This window comes from Bos indicus x Bos taurus, chromosome 17 (assembly GCF_003369695.1).
Source record: "Bos indicus x Bos taurus breed Angus x Brahman F1 hybrid chromosome 17, Bos_hybrid_MaternalHap_v2.0, whole genome shotgun sequence".
Taxonomy (NCBI): domain Eukaryota; kingdom Metazoa; phylum Chordata; class Mammalia; order Artiodactyla; family Bovidae; genus Bos; species Bos indicus x Bos taurus.
In genome coordinates, this window is record NC_040092.1 from 15,795,346 (window position 1) to 15,814,295 (window position 18,950).

The 18,950-nt window shown below is 35.9% G+C and overlaps 1 protein-coding gene across 5 annotated transcripts in view; it reads right to left on the reverse strand.

The window, feature by feature from the left end:
• Positions 1-18,950, reverse strand: part of TAOK3 (TAO kinase 3) — a 188,703-nt gene that overhangs the window by 54,165 nt on the left and 115,588 nt on the right. For 4 of the 5 annotated variants that reach the window (XM_027566729.1, XM_027566728.1, XM_027566727.1 and 1 more), the window contains 6 exons: positions 17,863-17,908; positions 16,260-16,356; positions 13,692-13,805; positions 12,260-12,351; positions 3,986-4,079; positions 2,997-3,078 (listed from right to left, as the gene is read on the reverse strand). In XM_027566729.1, coding sequence (XP_027422530.1) covers positions 2,997-3,078; positions 3,986-4,079; positions 12,260-12,351; positions 13,692-13,805; positions 16,260-16,356; positions 17,863-17,908 — 525 coding nt within the window. Of the gene's footprint in view, positions 1-2,996; positions 3,079-3,985; positions 4,080-12,259; positions 12,352-13,691; positions 13,806-14,278; positions 14,839-16,259; positions 16,357-17,862; positions 17,909-18,950 lie in introns of those variants that run through there. The other variant, XM_027566731.1, reaches the window with a different exon arrangement.

Below are 18,950 nucleotides of genomic sequence, written 5' to 3' on the forward strand. Positions count from 1 at the left end.
TTTATTATTTTTAAAGCAAACTTTTAATTTTTTTTCCTCTTCTTTTCTTTCTCTAAACTGCTGTTTGTGTCCTGTATTTATAAATCTTTGCCTACTTCAAAGTAATAAAGACACTGTCTTGTGCTTCTGGTATTCTATTGTCTATAGTTTATGTTTAGAACATGTGATGCTTCTACACCAAAAGAGAATAAGGTAAAGCCCATTGTCTTGTTGCTTCTGTCACCATATTCCTGTGACCTGTTACTCACAAGAAGGAAAAACTTAATTTTGGGTAGAAAAGCTAGTCAGCTTCAGACCTACCTCTTCAGGATACTCAAAGCCAGAAAATAACAGAATAAGATTTTTGAGAAAAAGAAAATATAAACCAAGAATCTGTGACACTTAGCCAAGGTGCAATTATAAAGGCAGCTGACATGTTTAAGCTTCACAAATTTAGGCAATACAATTCTGAGGTTTTCTTAAACCAAAGAAAGAAACAAAAAAAGACTGGAAAACACACATACAGAAAAAGATTAAAGAAACCTGGACTATTCTGTGGCCAATAAAATACATTTATATTGTAAAAACAACTCCCACATACTTCACTGATATTAATGGAACACTGCCTATGTACACAGAGCCTATAATACAAAGTTACATGAAAACAGATGCTCAAAAATGCTATATTTAAATCAAATGAATGCAGTTAACACACAATAATTTTGTCACCAACATGTATGATGTAACACTATGTAAATATCTGTCTTATATATTTATCACATATCTTCACTGCCTGATGATTTGGCAACAACCTAACTGAAATCCTAGAGTTGGTATTTGAACCATTGGCAGACTCTGTCCTGAAAACTTTGAGTTAAAGTTCAGGCAGATATTAGTCACTGGAACATCAGAGTGATGACCAGAGCAAGGAGAAATGTTCTTTGTCATAAGGCAAAAAAGGTGGGTGGGGTGGGGAGCAGAAAAAGGGAAAAGTTGGAGGGAAAAGTATTCATGAGGAATATACAGTGTATCAGTTCAGTTCAGTTCAGTTGCTCAGTCATGTCCAACTCTTTGTGACCCCATGGATTGCAGCACGCCAGGCCTCTCTGTCTATCACCAACTCCTGGAGTTTACTCAAACTCATGTCCATTGAGTCGGTGATGCCATCCAAGCATCTCATCCTCTGTCGTCCCCTTCTCCTCCCACCTTCAATCTTTCCCAGCATCAGGGTCTTTTCAAATGAGTCAGCTCTTCGCATCAGGTGGCCAAAGTATTGGAGTTTCAGCTTCAGCATCAGTCCTTCCAATGAATATTCAGACGGATTTCCTTTAGGATCCAACTTTAGGTTGGATCTCATTGCTGTGCAAGTGACTCTCAAGAGTCTTTACCAACATCACAGTTCAAAAACATCAATTCTTTGGTGCTCAGCTTTCCTTACAGTCCAACTCTCACATCCATACATGACTACTGGAAAAACCACAGCTTTGACTAGATGGACCACTGTTGGCAAAGTAATGTCTCTGCTTTTTAATATGTTGTCTAGGTTAGTCATAGCTTTTCTTCCAAGGAGCAAGTGTCTTTTAATTTCATGGATGCAATCACCATCTGAAGTGATTTTGCAGCACCCCCAAATAAAATCTGTCACTATTTTCACTGTTTCCCCATCTATTTGCCATGACGTGATGGGACCAGAGGCCATGATCTTAGTTTTCTGAATGTTGATCTTTAAGCCAACTTTTTCACTCTCCTCTTTCACCTTCACCAAGAGGCTCTTTAGTTCTTCTTCACTTTCTGCCATAAGGGTGGTGTCCTCTGCATATCTGAGGTTATTGATATTTCTCCTGGCAATCTTGATTCCAGCTTGTGCTTCATCCAGTCCAGCATTTCTCATGACATACTCTGCATAGAAGTTAAATAAGTAGGGTGACAATATACAGCCTCCACGTACTCCTTTCCCTATTTGGAACCAGTCTTTCGTTCCATGTCCAGTTCTAACTGTTGCTTCTTGACCTGCATACAGGTTTCTCAGGAGGCAGGTCAGGGGGTCTGGTATTCTCATCTCTTGAAGAATTTTCCAGTTTGTTGTGATCCACACAATCAAAGGCTTTGGCATAGTCAATAAAGCAGATGTTTTTTTGGAACTGTCTTGCTTTTTTGATGATCCAATGGATGTTGCCAATTTGTTCTGTTTCCTCTGCCTTTTCTAAATCCAGCTTGAACATATTGTGTTAATCTTGCTACTTCTATGCCTAGCTACTGTCTCTGGACTTTAAATGACAAGGTGTATGTTCTAATCCACTTTGTCATGATGAGCTGCCACAGGAATGATTTATTATATTTCATTACAGTTCAGTTCAGTTCAGTTGCTCAGTCGTGTCTGACTCTTTGCGACCCCATGAACTGCAGCACGCCAGGCCTCCCTGTCCATCACTAACTCCTGGAGTTCACTCAAACTCACGTTCATCGAGTTGGTGATGCCATCCAGCCATCTCATCCTGTTGTCCCCTTCTCCTCCTGTCCCCAATCCCTCCCAGCATCAGAGTCTTTTCCAATGAGTCAACTCTTTGCATGAGGTGGCCGAAGTATTGGAGTTTTAGCTTTAGCATCAGTCCTTCCAAAGAACACCCAGGACTGATCTCCTTTAGAATGGACTGGTTGGATCTCCTTACAGTGCAAGGGACTCTCAAGAGTCTTCTCCAACACCACAGTTCAAAAGCATCAATTCTTTGGTGCTCAGCTTTCTTCACAGTCCAACTCTCACATCCATACATGACCACTGGAAAAACCATAGCCTTGACTAGACGGACCTTTGCTGGCAAAGTAACGTCTCTGCTTTTCAATATGCTATCTAGGTTGGTCATAACTTTCCTTCCAAGGAGTAAGCGTCTTTTAATTTCATGGCTGCAGTCACCAACTGCAGTGATTTTGGAGCCCTCAAAAATAAAGTCTGACACTGTTTCCACTGTTTCCCACATGACTTTAAATTCCCCCCCTCAAATATAAATTTGAAAAATTACCCGTAACAGTTCTGCTGATGTTGGCCTTTCCTGAGGCATTTTCTGCAAGCAGTAATCAACAAATCTCCTGAAGGAATCTGTCCTGTGTGTGCAAATACAATGAAAGAAAATAACATCAGAATCTGTAGAACATACTGATCACTTTAAATAATTTTTATCCAAGGGAAAACTTTTTGATTTGGGAGATTTTTATTAAAATACTTTGGAATATCAGGAGAAGTGGCCCATTTTCAAGTCTGAGGTATGTAAAATTAATTCTTTAGGATAATGAATGTGGACAGTTTCAAGTCAGTCAACACATAAAGGTATCTTATGATATAAACAAAGTCAAATTGTAATATATCTCAGAAAATGAAAAATACTATATTTATATAAAACAATTTTGTATACATTTTTCTCTCCAAAGATAACAGCTCTCCTAAGTCTAAAGCCTATATTCTTCATGACAAATTGGTAACTCTTTCATCACCCACAACCTATAACCAGGTAGTAAAACTTGAAGCATAAGGGACAGAGAACCTAGGAGTATGCTCTCTGGATGAAAAAGCCTTCTCTCTAGAAAATTTCATTCTGTGTACTCTTCTTGGACATTGCCCTTTTACAGTAGCTCTGTGATTCTAACAGTTATTAAAATGTTATAATTTTCAGAGAGGGTACTTTATCCTTGCTGACAAATGATAAGACTGAGATGATCAATATAAGACCAATCATGACTTAGAGATTAGACTTGTTAGGAAGGTAGCAGGAGATATATGTACCTGTTAGAATTTCAGTTACTACACATATTAATAACACAAACCATAGTAAGGGCAGAAATACTATGTGTGTGTGTAAAAAGTTCAGGCTTATAAAGCATCAGTGTCCATTATCATAGCATAAACGAAGGAATGAAATGCTTTCTAGGTCAGATATTTAAAACGTAATTTAGTGAAAGTGCCAAAAACATATGGTGATTTTCTTACAGATTTAAAATGACAGCTCAGCCTTACCATTCATTAGACTGTAACGTGGGGGAGTCATTCTGGGCAATGTGATATAAGGCACTCATGGCATTCATGTTGAAAAGTGGGGGCTTCCGTTCCGCTGAAAGAAGAGAAACACAATAAAGCAGTTCTTGAAAGACATTAGGCAGATGGAGAAATAAGGAACTGTGAGCAAAGCTTGGCCACTAGCTTGCTATTATCATCATGCTGTATAATCCACTTATTGTAATCTCTAAGGTTGCTCAGGATAGCCATTCAAAAGAAGCTGCTGGTCATCTTAAAGTACACTGGAAAAGCTCCAAACAGAATCCATTTCAAGAAAGTAAAAAAATTTTTCCTATGTATCTTCAAAAAGTTGAACTTTGTTTTCCTACAATGGGTATGAACATCTTTGTGTATTGTTTTATTTCAAATAAAAATGCGTATTCATTGAAAAAAAATCAGAAAGCAGAGCAGTCGAATTAAAAAAAAAAAGATTATGGAACATCTTAATCATCACCAACAGAGTATGGAAGATAGAGTAAATCAATCCAATAAACACCATTTGAGGGCTCATCCAGACTAACGAAGTGGTACAAGTAGGGGTGGAGGGGAAAAAGGAGGATAAATGTAAGCAAGGTTTGGCCCATCCACTTTCTAAGGAGAAACTCACTGAGTCAGTTACTTCTTTATAAAATACATACTCCACCTCAGCCCATTGTTAACTCCTCTTTGGAATTTCTATTACTCTTTTAGTAGAGTGCTCACTTGGCATGCACTCTCCTATTGCATTTACATAAACATACAACTCTTTCCTCTCAACACAAATCATAAACTCTTAAGAGCAAGATCTTATAACCTTAATACTCTTGTTCTTTTATTTATTCTCTAGCATATGTAATAAGATGCTATTCACATATTAGGTGTTCTACTTGTTGACCAAAGGAAAGAAACAAGGTTCTAGTTCTTAGTACAGTTAATTTTACGCTATTTACTAGTTATGTCACAGAAGATAAATCACTATCTTGTTCCACTGTGCTTATCCTAATGGATTCTTGATGTAGTTCCACTCTGTAATTCATAATCTGATCTCAGGTTTCATCAGAGCATCTTGGTTTTTAAGTAAAGATTTAACCACTTTAAAAAAAGTGATTCCAGCTTATTCTATGCAATTCTAAGAAACAGAACAAGAAGTAAGGGCAGGGAACAAGAAGTTACAGGAAAGACATTTTTACTCATAGAAGGAAGAACTTCTGAAAAACCAGAATGGTAAAACAAAACCAAAAAACCCCACGAAACCCAGAATGAATAATGTTGAGATAGTGAACTTTAAGCTATTGGCAGAGTTCCAGTAGAAGCCAACTATATTTATCAGTGATCCTCCGGAGGGGCCTCTTATATTCTTAACTTTCTCAATAGGATACTTTACACTTACCAGATATCAGTATTATAGGGACATGGATGGTTAACAAGTGGAAATTTGAAAGTTGCAGTGTGGACAAAAGGATTTTATACCTGTTTCAAGCATGGAAGGCAAAAAAAAGTCTCAGGTTTATTTTATTTATCAGGAGGTAGATCTGAGAAAGTTTTTAGAGCTTGGCCTTCTGAAAACTTCAAGTATTTGAAGCCATGTGGAAGCAGGAACTCATCATGTAACAATCAATGGATTCCCACTGTTCTTAGGACAAAGTCTAGATTCTTAAACAAAGTCTCCTGGCCTTTACTAACATGACCCTGGCTACTTCCAGCACATCTTTCTGAGAAGCAATTTTACCCCCACCCCGTTCTCATGCATCTGTTGCTTCACTGAAAGAACCAAGGTCAGAGCCTTTCACACATGTTGCTTTCTCTGTCTGGTCTCCCTTTTCACTTTTGTTCCTTAGACTTTACCTGGTTAATTCTTCCAAATCCTTCAGGTTTCACCTTAAATAAAGTTGCATTTCTGCATTAGTTTAATACATATTTATCCAAGGCTTTTTATATGCTCGCAATCTCTTCCTTAGGGAACCTCTGAAGACTAGTTGTCCCACTAGATTTTGTCACTGCAAATTACATTTTAACTTTTTACTACCTATCACAACCATAACTGATTATGTAATTCTTTCCTTGATGTATATCTTCCTTGCTAAATTTCATTAGGGACAATGTCTATTATGTTCATCTCTGCATTCTCACTGCTGAGTATAACATCTGGTATATATTTTTGGTGGCCCCAAAATACCTCTAAAATAAATACATAAAGGTTAATCAAATTAAGACAAAGAAGAAACTTTGTCAACAAAGAATCTTTGTGCAGCAAGAAGTCACAAAGATGACTGAGAAGTGACTAACTCTTGGGGCTTACATCAGATACTATATGGTGGCTTCATTCACTATTAGAATAGTAGGAACCCTCTCATCGGCCAAAGAAACACAATTCAAACTGCTCAGAACATGAAATTGCACAGGAGAAACAGTAAGGAAGGGGAAATAAAGAAAGAAGAAAGTAGAAATTTAGAAAGAGGAGGATGAAGGAACAACAAAATCCAATTCAATTATGATAAGGCTCCAAGATCTGTCTGTTCAAATAGACCTCAGTGTCTCTTCAATAATCCTGTGCATTTTATAAAGATAGTACTGGTATTTCAATTTTAAAAAGATTTAAAAAAGGAAGAAGCTCTGTAAGACTAAATATATCCCTATCCCCTCAACATACATTACAACATTCATTTATTAACCCAAACAGTGAGTGGCAATAAGAAAGTGAATGGAAGAAGAAAATTCCAGGCAGAGAAACTATGTAACAACATTTATGTCCTCCTGCCCCCATTCCTTGGAGAATTCATTTCTGAAAAGTCAATTCCCTGTCAATGCTGATGAACCATTTGCCAGCTTCTACCATGATCTGTGCTGGTGAACTAAGTGTCTGTAGATTAAACAGAAAAGCATCAGATGAACCTATTCTTGAAATAATCTCAAAAAATAAAGTATCTGGTGACTGGATAATTTTAATGTCCAAGAATTTTCCAAGGATGCATGAATTTAACTAGTTTTTTTTTTTTCAGTGGAAGATCAAGTTAGCAAAGATAATTTGTAACTACTCAGGAATCTTGGAGCTTGATCCAGGAAAGAGGGATGGTGCCAGTAAAAGTATCATCTTCTTGCTTTCTGATAATACCTCAGTGATTCAATGTACAGATTAGGGGGCTTCTTAAGAATATGCAATTCTACAGAAGAGGTATTATAAAAAAAGGGGACAACATATTATTCAGTCACTACAACTTGTACTGTAATTTCAATATTAAAAGCACAATTTAGAGTATACTGTCTGTATGTGAAATTTCATTAAACCTAAAATACACAGAAAACTTAGAAAAATTATTGCTTAGGATTATATACACAGCAGTTTAATCATCTTTCATGTAAAAAAAAAAAAACTTCTTTTATGTGTCCATTAACAAGACTAATGGAGAAGGAAACGGCAACCCACTTCAGTATTCTTGCCTAGAGAATCTCATGGACACAGGAGCCTGGTGGTTTACAGTCCATGGGGTCGCAAAGAGTCAGGCATGACTGAGAGACTAAACAACAACAATAAGACTAATGCCAAGGAAATAGAGATGTTATGGTAAAGTTGTCAAAAAGATACTTGTATGATTTATTACATTACCAATATAATGTTTTGAATAACTACTGAGAACTTTAATATCCTTGGTAGCAATTTTATTTTATGAATATTAACTGAGCATGTACTATCATCCTTCTCTGAATCTGTCATTGACAATAAGCTGCATTGCAATTTAAGATGCACCACTATTCTAACTTAGAATAAAATCTGCCAATTATAATCATGAAGTGCTGTTGCCTGTAAAATACCTTCCTGTTTAAATAAGAGATGTTAAAATGTAATTAAAAATTTGATGAAATATGACATATATTACTAGGATTGTGCTGACGATGCCTAACATTTACTGAACACATACTATACACAAGATTTAATAATAAGCACATTAAATCCATATTTTCATTTAATCCTGACAATCTGCATAAGGTAGGAGATCTTATTAGGCAAATTTCATAGAGAGTTAAAATATCTTGAACAAAGTCATACAACTAAGAAATGGCAGAGCTGGCATTAGAACTCAGGTTTATCTGACAACAGAGCCTGGGTGTTCTTAGGAATAATGTGATACTGTCATCTATCAATTTGAAGGAATAGCTGTTGTGGAGGATAAGACAATTTGAGAGAAAGTTACTTTGTTCTTTGATTCAGTAAGTTCAGTTCAGTCACTCAGTCGTGTCCGACTCTTTGTGACCCCATGAACCGCAGCACGCCAGGCCTCTCTGTCCATCACCAACTCTCAGAGTCCACCCAAACCCATGTCCATTGAGTCAGTGATGCCATCCAACCATCTCATCCTCTGTCGTCCCCTTCTCCTCCTGCCCTCCATCTTTCCCAGCATCAGGGTCTTTTCCAATGAGTCAGCTCTTCGCATCAGGTGGCCAAAGTATTGGAGTTTCAGCTTCAACATCAGTCCTTCCATTGAACACCCAGGACTGATCTCCTTTAGGATGGACTGGTTGGATCTCCTTGCAGTCCAAGGGAATCTCAAGAGTCTTCTCCAACACCACAGTTCAAAAGCATCAATTCTTCGGCACTCAGCTTTCTTTATCGTCCAACTCTCACATCCATACATGATACTGGAAAAACCATAGCCTTGACTAGACAGACCTTTGTTGGCTGTAAATCACTTTATAAAAGGCAATAAAAGTCAGGTTGATACAGAGAGCATGTTGTTATATATATTTCAATTTAAAAAGGTAAAATCAGAAATTAAACACATACAAGGGACTCTCAAGAGAGGAAATACCAAGGTATCTCCTGGAACCTGTACCTATTTTGCCAATATCCACTGCTGTTTGAAACTCTAGTCATTATTACATCTACAGCGTATTAAAAAGCAGAGACATTACTTTGCCTACAAAGGCCTGAATAGTCAAAGCTATGGTTTTTCCACTTGTCATATACAGATGTGAGAGCTGGACGATAAAAAAGGCTGAGCGCCGAAAAACTGATATCTTCGAACTGTGATGCTGGAGAAGACTCTCGAGAGTCCCTTGGATTGCAAGGAGATTCAACCAGTCAATTCTAAAGGAAATCAACCCTGAATATTCACTGGAAGGACTGATGCTGAAGCTCCAATACTTTGGCCACCTGACATGAAAAGCCAACTCATTGGAAAAAACCCTGAAGCTGGGAAAGACTGAAGAAGGCAGGAGGAGAAGGGGATGACAGAGGATGAGATGGTTGGATGGCATCATCAACTCAATGGACAAGGTTTGAGCAAACTCTGGGAGATGGTGACGAATAGGGAAGTCTGGCATGGTGCAGTCCATGGGGTCGCAAAGAGTCAGACATGACTGACTGACTGAACAACAACATATCTACATAGTATAAAAACTGATGTGATGATGATCTTGAATCATCATAAAAGGGTATGTGCCAAACCCATGTTATAGTTTAAATACATTTAGGTAAGAAAAAACTTGTTAAAACAATGGGTGGGCACTAATTAGCTGTAATGTTCAACTCAGGGGACATCCTTGTAAAGTGCTGTAAGTGAGGAGGTGCTACTATAGTTTCAGTGTTACAAGTAAAATTTTGATTCATTTTAGAATATAAATGACAAAATAGGAATAATCCTTTCTTCTAAAAAATAAGTAGATATAACTTCCTCTTCTATTCTCCAAAATTACTATTCTGAAATGGTATCTCTTACATCTATTAGTATATATGTATGCTCATAAACAACATATAAAGTTGCTTATAAAACTTTCATAATTGGTATCATACTGTATACTCTTCTGACGTTTTTTGTTCATTCAATGTTGTGATTTGAGATTTATCCATGATGACACATGTAGATCTAGTTCATCCTTAACTGTGATATAGTAATCCATACTTAATTTAGTCATTCTTAGGATAAGAATTTAGGTTGTTTCCACCTATTCTTGCTTCTACAAACAAGGTTGAAGCCTTCCACATTTTCTAGTGTACATGTATAAAATTTCTAAAGTGTATACTTAGAAGTGTTGAGTCACTGACACTCATCATCCTTACCAGATGTTGCCAACTTGCTCTCCAACACGGTTATACCAATTTACACTCCTATCAATAGTGTTTGGGAGTTCCTGTTTCTTTAGCAGTTTCCCGTCTGACTTAAAAAAATTATACCAATCTAATAAATATGAAATGGTTTTACTTTGCATTTCACTGAATATTAATGAGATGGGGTATCTTCTGATGTTTGTTGTTCATTTATGCTTTCTTTTCAGTGCTAACTCCTTGATCATACTCATTGCCCATTTTTCTGCTGGCAGTTTGTTGTTTTCTTTTTAATAAAGAAATTTGGTAAAGAAATTTTGAGAGTTCTTCAGAAATTCAGGGCAAATACTCTGTTAGTTAGTTATGTTTCAACTACTTTCCATTAGTCTATACGTAAAGTAATGCTCAAAATTCTCCAAGCCAGGCTTCAGCAATACGTGAATCGTGAACTTCCAGATGTTCAAGATGGTTTTACAAAAGGCAGAGGAACCAGAGATCAAATTGCCAACATCCGCTGGATCATCGAAAAAGCAAGTAAGGTCCAGAAAAACATCTATTTCTGCTTTATTGACTATGCCAAAGGCTTTGACTGTGTGGATCACAATAAACTGTGGAAAATTCTGAAAGAGATGGGAATACCAGACCACATGACCTGCCTCTTGAGAAACCTGTATGCAGGTCAGGAAGCAACAGTTAGAACTAGACATGGAACAACAGACTGGTTCCAAATAGGAAAAGGAGGACATCAAGGCTGTATAATGTCATCCTGCTTATTTAAATTATATGCAGAGTACATCATGAGAAATGCTGGGCTGGATGAAGCACAAGCTGGAATCAAGATTGCTGGGAGAAATATCAATAACCTCAGATATGCAGATGACACCACCCTTATGGCAGAAAGTGAAGAACTAAAGAGGCTCTTGATGAAAGTGAAAGAGGAGAGTGAAAAAGTTGGCTTAAAGCTCAACATTCAGAAAACGAAGATCATGGCATCTGGTCCCATCACTTCATGGCAAATGGGTGGGAAGACAGTGGAAACAGTGGCTGACTTTATTTTTCTGGGCTCCAAAATCACTGCAGATGATGACTGCAGCCATGAAATTAAAAGATGCTTACTCCTTGGAAGGAAAGTTATGACCAACCTAGACAGCATATTAAAAAGCTGAGACATTACTTTGTCAAAAAGGTCTGTCTAGTCAAGGCTATGGTTTTTCCAGTATCATGTATGGATGTGAGAGTTAGACTATAAAGAAAGCTGAGCGCAGAAGAACTGATGCTTTTGAACTGTGGTGTTGGAGAAGACTCTTGAGAGTCCCTTGCACTGCAAAGAGATCCAACCAGTCCATCCTAAAGGAGATCAGTCCTGGGTGTTCAATGGAAGGACTGATGTTGAAGTTGAAACTCCAATACTTTGGTCACCTGATATGAAGAACTGACTCATTTGAAAAGACCCTGATGCTGGGAAAGATTAAAGGTGGAGGAGAAGGGGACGAGAGGATGAGACGGTTAGATGGCATCACCGACTCAATGGACGTGCGTTTGGGTAAACTCTGGGAGTTGGTGATGGACAGGGAGGCCTGACGGGCTGTGGTTCATGGGGTTGCAAAGAGTTGGACACAACTGAGCAACTGAACAGAACTGAACTGAATTTTTAAATTTTTTGTGTTTTATATAGCTTTATATTTTAGAGCATTGGGTTGGCCAAAAAGTTAGTTTGGGTTTTTCCGTAAGATCTTATTGCTGGAGATATTCCCTAATATGAAGTTTTATCTGGAACTGCTCTCTATGTAGGTGAGTTTTTAAGAGTCTGATTTGATAAGCCTGTTGTTACTTTCCCAGAGTTCCCTTATATAAGCTGAAATGTAAATTAAGTAATGGATATTACCATGAAGGAAGAACATATGTCATCATTTGTGGTATGCAGAATGGATATTTTTCAAATATTAATACCAACTATTGTATATTTTTACACTGGTTAGCTGCCATATCTGCTCTAACTCTTTTACTTAAAACAATAACATGAAAATATAGCAGAGAGAAAAAGCAATCTTATGAGGTTATTATAACAAAGCATAGAAAAAATATACTAAACTCACACCACCTAGCACATATGTACCAGAAACTCATTAAATATTTAATAATAGCTGGATAAGTGAATTTGTAATTGTAATAAGGAGTGATTCTCAAAAGTACAATGAAAACAGCTCTTTGCTCACCCATTTCAATGCAGGTGATCCCAAGTGACCAAATATCAACTTTCCCATCATACTGTCCTTCATCCATAGCTAAGATCACCTCTGGAGCCATCCTGCCAAATATAATTCACAAAACTCAAGTTGCAAATTAAAAATAAAATTCACTTACTATATCCATATAAATAGCTGTTCTTGAGCATATTCTAAAGTTTTATCTGATAAAGTTATCATTTCTTTTTTTTCTTTTTTCTTTTTCTTTTATTTTCTTTTATTTTATTTTTAAACTTTACATAATTGTATTAGTTTTGCCAAATATCAAAATGAATCCGCCACAGGTATACATGTGTTCCCCATCCTGAACCCTCCTCCCTCCTCCCTCCCCATACCATTTCTTTACACAAATAATTTGAAAAAACACTATTGAAAATACAAAAATATACCCAGTGATTTACATGAAACAATACATCATTTTCAACAGGGCTTTTACTATTCTTTGATCTTGGCTAAGTTACTTAACCTTTCTTTGTATCAGTTTCCTCATCTGTAATATGCAGACAATTTTATTAGCTACCTCAGAGATATTTGTAAAGGATTAATATGTATGAAACACTTAAACTACTTTAAACAATATGAAAAATATTTCATGCAATTACATAAAGCAATATATAATCAGATATTTCCAAGATGTTATAAGTTAAAAAACAAATAAACTGGATATAGTAATGGATATTATTTTGTTTGTCCATAATGGATTTTCATTAGGAGGGTAAGGGTTATATAGATTAAGATGATCTATTCTCTATTAGTGTGTGTAGGTAGTTGCATAGTATATGTTATTTGATGATGGTGGGAAAAATTTCAAATAGTAACTGATTTTTTTTTAGTAGGCAAGTTAAGTTTCCAGGGGTGTAAGTCATTCCCCAAGGTACAGTGAAATTCCAATGTATCTATGAAATAAAGCAAAGGTGTCTTGAATAGAGTGAGATGAAACTTTAAGTCAGAATGACAAGTGAGATAAAGTATCAGAGAATTCAACAGAAATAACATGGATTTCTTTCATTGAAAGGTAAAATTTATGCTCATTGGCTAGAAAAGGCTAAAGAAATTAACTTGCTCTTGCCTAGGGACTCTGCCTGAAGAGAAAAGTTCAAAAGAAACTTCAAATGAAATATAAAACCTGAGCTTGGTCAGTGAGTTGATAATCCTACTCAGTTTACACACAGTGACATCAATCTTATTTGAACAATTTAAAGTCACTGGAACTTTTATACTCAGTCTAAGTATTTCTTTTTTGCTAGTGAAGTTTCTATCCTTCCTAATGAAATCTCATTTGAGGCACATGGTGAGGCAGTGTTAAAAAAAAAAACAAAAACAAACAAAACCAGTGCTATGAGCCCATCTTGGTTACACACACATACTGTAAAACTATGTTGTGTTTTCTAATTCCACATACCAGTAAGGTGTGCCCACGAAGGAGTTGGCAGGAGAAGCCATTGAGGCAGATCCAAAATCTGCTAGTTTCACCTGACCTGGCTCTGTTAGAAGAATGTTTCCTGCTTTAATATCCCTATAGGAAAAAATAAGAGGGTTAGAAAATTACTTTTCAATTTTGATTATGGAATAGGTCAGAGCATGCAATTAATAAGACAAAAAATTTATTAAAAAAAAAAAAAAAAACTTGCTCAGATAGCCAGAAGGGGATTTAGTAATTACTGCAAGTTATAAAGGGGACCAAATTCCTTGGTGTACTTACTGGTAGGTCATAGTAATTATTAAAAGATACAGCTTCCTTCAGAGGCGAGGAATGAAATGAGAAAAGAGGCAGACATGGCAGACGAGGTAACCTACTCAGTTCCTACACTTACAAAAGCATATGAGTTGCTAAATTCAGTCATCAACAGTATTCTTCATGCTGGGAAAACTGGTGCCATTTGTAACACTTTTTTTCTTTTCTAAATTTCATGACATTTTTTGAGTCTAAACAAACCTTTAATGACTCTGAATTGACTACCTACCAATAAACCTCAACTACAGACATACCTTTTCTTTCTTGCCTGTGACCCTTTCTCTCTGCCTTTAATTGTAACTGCAACTCTAAGGCATTTGAGGGTACATGTTATAGAGAAGGTGTTATTTTAAAAATAACACTGTACAGTAAAAAGAAGACCCTGAAAGATCAAAACAAACAAGGATTAGGGGTTAGGAAATTGCATTTCTATTGTATTATTACATCTCAACTAGTTACTATTAAAGCTATTAGAAGTTTTATGCAACAAAAAGTTAAAAAAACATGATTTTAAAAAATTCAATCTCAAGTGGTTACTACTAAAGCTATTAGAAATTCTATGTGGCAAAAATTTTTAAAAATATGATTTAAAAAATTCAATCTTTAGTATGAAAATTTGGAATGAGAAGATGTGGATGTACTCTTTATTATTTTTAAAAAAGGCATGAGGTGTAATGAGTACTAGGAACTAAGAATTATACATTGATGGGCAATGGAAAGATAAAGCAGAGGGAATGAGGAAAACTTATGTCAAGTTGAAAATAAAAGGTTCAAATGCTCCCAAAATAACTTTTCCAAAAATCTTCCCTTGAAAATTCAGTTTCTTTCCTCATGATGACATTAGGCATTGGCAGAGAGAACTAAAAAAAAAAGAAGCATTATTTAATTCTCATACAACAGAAAAATATCTTTTCTCTAACACTGACTTACTTGCCTTTTAAATCAAAACAATAAGAATCTGAATTTATTTTTAACTAAAGAGCATTCTTTAAAAGTTTTTTTGTCTTTTCAATTCCCTTTACATATTAAAAGATAAAGTGTAATATAGAACAAAACATTAATGTGTAAATTAAGGTAACAAAGGCACAAAAAACTGAACTGTGACTTTTATAAACAGAAACAAGCAAAACTGTCAGAAACAAGTTGACATTCAGTAATGGCACCTTATATACATTCATTTTAAAGTTGTCAAATCTTCAGAAATTATAGTTAAATTAATTTTGTCAATATTTATTAGCCATGGCTAGGGTCATCCTTCATCCTTATAAATAAGCCAGACTCATGGCAGGAATTTCGGTCTGTCTGTCTTGAGGGAGTTCTGTTTTGAAGTATGTACCAGTAACTGACAATGGCTACTCTAGGGGCATGAGAAAAGAAGCAAAAGGAGAACCTATGACTTAATAGTTTCATTTCTTCCTGGTAAATGTAAATTTTTTTCTTATGACTTTAAGCCATCTCAGATCCTTTATGCCTACCTCATATACCACTACTTGGCCACTATTCATTAAAGTAACAGTACTAGAAGTTCTTTACTGAGATAAGGAAAAACTGGTAATGACATCTTTGTTTAGAAATTAGTGCTGGGAAGTAGGTTGGAAAGAAGAGAGTGGGGCTGTGACAAAAAAAAAAAAATGTAACTTAAGAGGGAAGCCTTGTGTTAGGCATTAGAAAATCTGAGTTTCAATCTTTATTACATAAATGCTAGGAAACTATGGGCTAATTATTTAAATTGCTCTAAGTCTCAGTTTCATTATCTGCTAAAATGAAGATGATAATACCTTCCTATATATCTATATGGACTAAAGAAATGCAAAAAATTTTAAATTGATAGAATAGCATATATTCACATGAGACTGACTTGTTATTGGCAACAGGAAAAGAAGAACTCAGCTAGGAAATAAACATATGCAAGGAAAGCTAATTTTCTTTTCTTTTTTTTATTGACACAGTATCAAAAGGTTGCTGGGCTCTTCAAATTTCGCTGCAGCATTAAGCCTGAAGAACAGTCACCTAGAGAACAGGGATGATATAAGTCTTTATGGATATATGGGAGAGACGAAGAGTTAGGAGCTAAATTCTGGCAACTTTACTCTTTACATTCAGAAGAGCAGCAACCTGTTTGCTTCCCATAAATCCTCAGGCACCCTAAAAATTTGAGCATGCACTAGTTTTCAAGGTTCCTTGAACAGACAGTCCTGTAACTGAAATGAAAATGTAACTGGTCTCTAATCTTACCTATGAATCAATGCATGAGAATGCAGGTAGGCTAGCCCCTGCAAGGCACCGTGAGTAATGGCAGCGATCTCCATTTCCTGAAGTGGTTTCTTATGAACTGAGGAAGGAAAAAAAAAAAGCCCAGTGGATGATCAGTTTCATTCCTATTTTTATTATCTTATATAGCAATACCAGATTGAATTATGTACTTTCTTAAATGACAATTTGGAAACACATTCACTTAAATACATAGAATATATATTTCCTATAGAATAGCAATAAATAATCAGATAACAGAAAACTCAAGCATAAAAACAAACTCCTTCAAAATAAAACAAAGCCTGATAGTCACTGTGCCTCTGTGCTGTGCTGTGCTGTGCTCAGTTGTGTCTGATTCTTTGCGACCTTATGGACTATAGCCCTCCAGGCTCCTCTATTCATGGGATTCTCCAGGCAAGAATACTGGAGTGGGTTGCCATTTCTGTCTCCAGATATTCACTGTGAGTAACTGTTAATTTGCTTGTCAGTTGCAAGTCAAAACCACACTGATTCCAATGTGTGGAATTTGGCCAGGTCCAAATTTACCAGTCCCGCTGACACTTTAAATGCCTAGAGTGTTTTCAGTTCAGTTCAGTTCCTCAGTCCTGTCCAACTTTCTGCAACCCCATGGACTGCAGCATGCCAGGCTTCCCTGTCCATCACCAACTCCTGGAGCTTGCTCAAACTCCATCCAGTTTGTGATGGAGTTGTCCATCCAGTCGGTGATGCCATCCAACCATCTCATCCTCTGTCATCCCCTTCTCCTCCCGCCTTCCGTCTTTCCTAGCATCAGGGTCTTTTCTTCGCATCAGGTGGCCAAAGGATTGGCATTCCAGCTTCAGCATCAGTCTTTCCATTGAATATTCAGGACTGATTTCCTTTAGGATGGACTGGTTGGATCTCCTTGCAGTCCAAGTAACTCTCAAGAGTCTTCTCCAACACCACAGTTCAAAAGCATCGATTCTTTGGCATTCAGCCTTCTTTATGATCCAACTCTCACATCCATACATGAGTACTAGAGTGTTTTAGATTGCATTATTTTCCCCTGTCACAAGCCACCTATAAGTACTCCTTCTAACTACAAGTTTTCATTATTGGTGAAAGCAGCTAATAAGCAATTTCTATTCAGAGATCAAGGATAATATAAGAAAGTCTTTTTTAAAAATGTAAAAATTTAACATAGTCTCTGGTTATAACAGTGTCCTGCATAGGAGAACTAGGTCAGTCAAAAGATGTGATAGGGTTAAATATCAATATAATTTGATACAATCTGCCTATATTTCAAAAATACACATGAATTTGATGTTTCTGACTACACATACTACATGACATTACCCAAATATTTTAGTAGTATCTGCCGTGGATGGCCATGAACTAAAATACTGAGAGGGCTGCTAATCATTAATCATTACACAGATATTATCAGTGACAGTGCAGAGATGGAGTCTGCATGGCTTATCCACGTAACCCTTAAGTCTAAGTGGCATTAGCCATTTAGTTTGCCCAAGGGGTGCTTTAGTATAGGAGCAGATAACATTCTGGTCAAGGTAAAAAGGAAAGAAGGGGAAAGTGCTTTTATCCTTACCTTCTAACAAATCAGAGGCTGAGCCTAAGCAATATTCCATCACCAACTGTAACAGATTGAAATAATAACCAGAAAAATTATTCTTATTAACCTAAGAATAAGAAATTGCTAATACCAATCAACTAACCAAGAATTAAGAATACTAAGAGAATAAATACTCTGATATACCTGAACCTGGATTAAATCTTGGTCATCTGGCACTAGTAATTGATTTTTATAACTTTTATCATCTGCTTTTGCTATTTTCTATTTGAAATTGGAATTGGTCTAAGACAATATGGGGATTGTACTCAAGGATTTAAGGTGGTTAGGTTACAGTATAACTTTAAATTTTGTAACTTTAAAAAAAAGTGGTAACCAAATAGTGACCCAGTAAAATCTACACTAGGAATTACTAACTAGAATAAGTCAAAAGCTATAAATTCTCTACTTTCACATTTTAAAAAATTCTAAACAAGAAAATACTAGAACCTCAATCTAAAAATGTAGGCTTCTATGCGTCATTACATTAGCTTGAATTCCCAAGAGAGATGGGATGTTCAATGTATGTCTTAAAATATTTCTAGAATATTATTAAAATTAAAATAATATATTGTTTTGGGATTTGCAACCTTGGAAGACTTTTGAAAAGCAAAAATGAGAAAACTCTTTACTCTCATCTTAGATTATTTTATGCATCCCAGACTACTGCTGATTTGTAGCCAAGGTCAGAAGTGGAGTGTTCAATGACCAATCTACACACACATACACAAGCATGCACACTCCTACAAATTATTATTTCTTAAAAACATAATATGTTTATTATGAAATACAAATTTCCTATAATCACATAGACACAACTACTAATAACATATTAATTCCTTTCATTTAAAAAAGTATATGTGAAAACACTTGTGTATTATTTACCCTGCATTACTGGAGTATTTTAGAAGGATATGAGATATAATATTATATATTATATTATAATTATATGTCATAATATAATAAATAATTGTACATAATATAACAATATAATATATATCTCATATTCTTAATTATTCTAGTAGCAAGGCACACAATACATATTATATATCATACATATATTATAT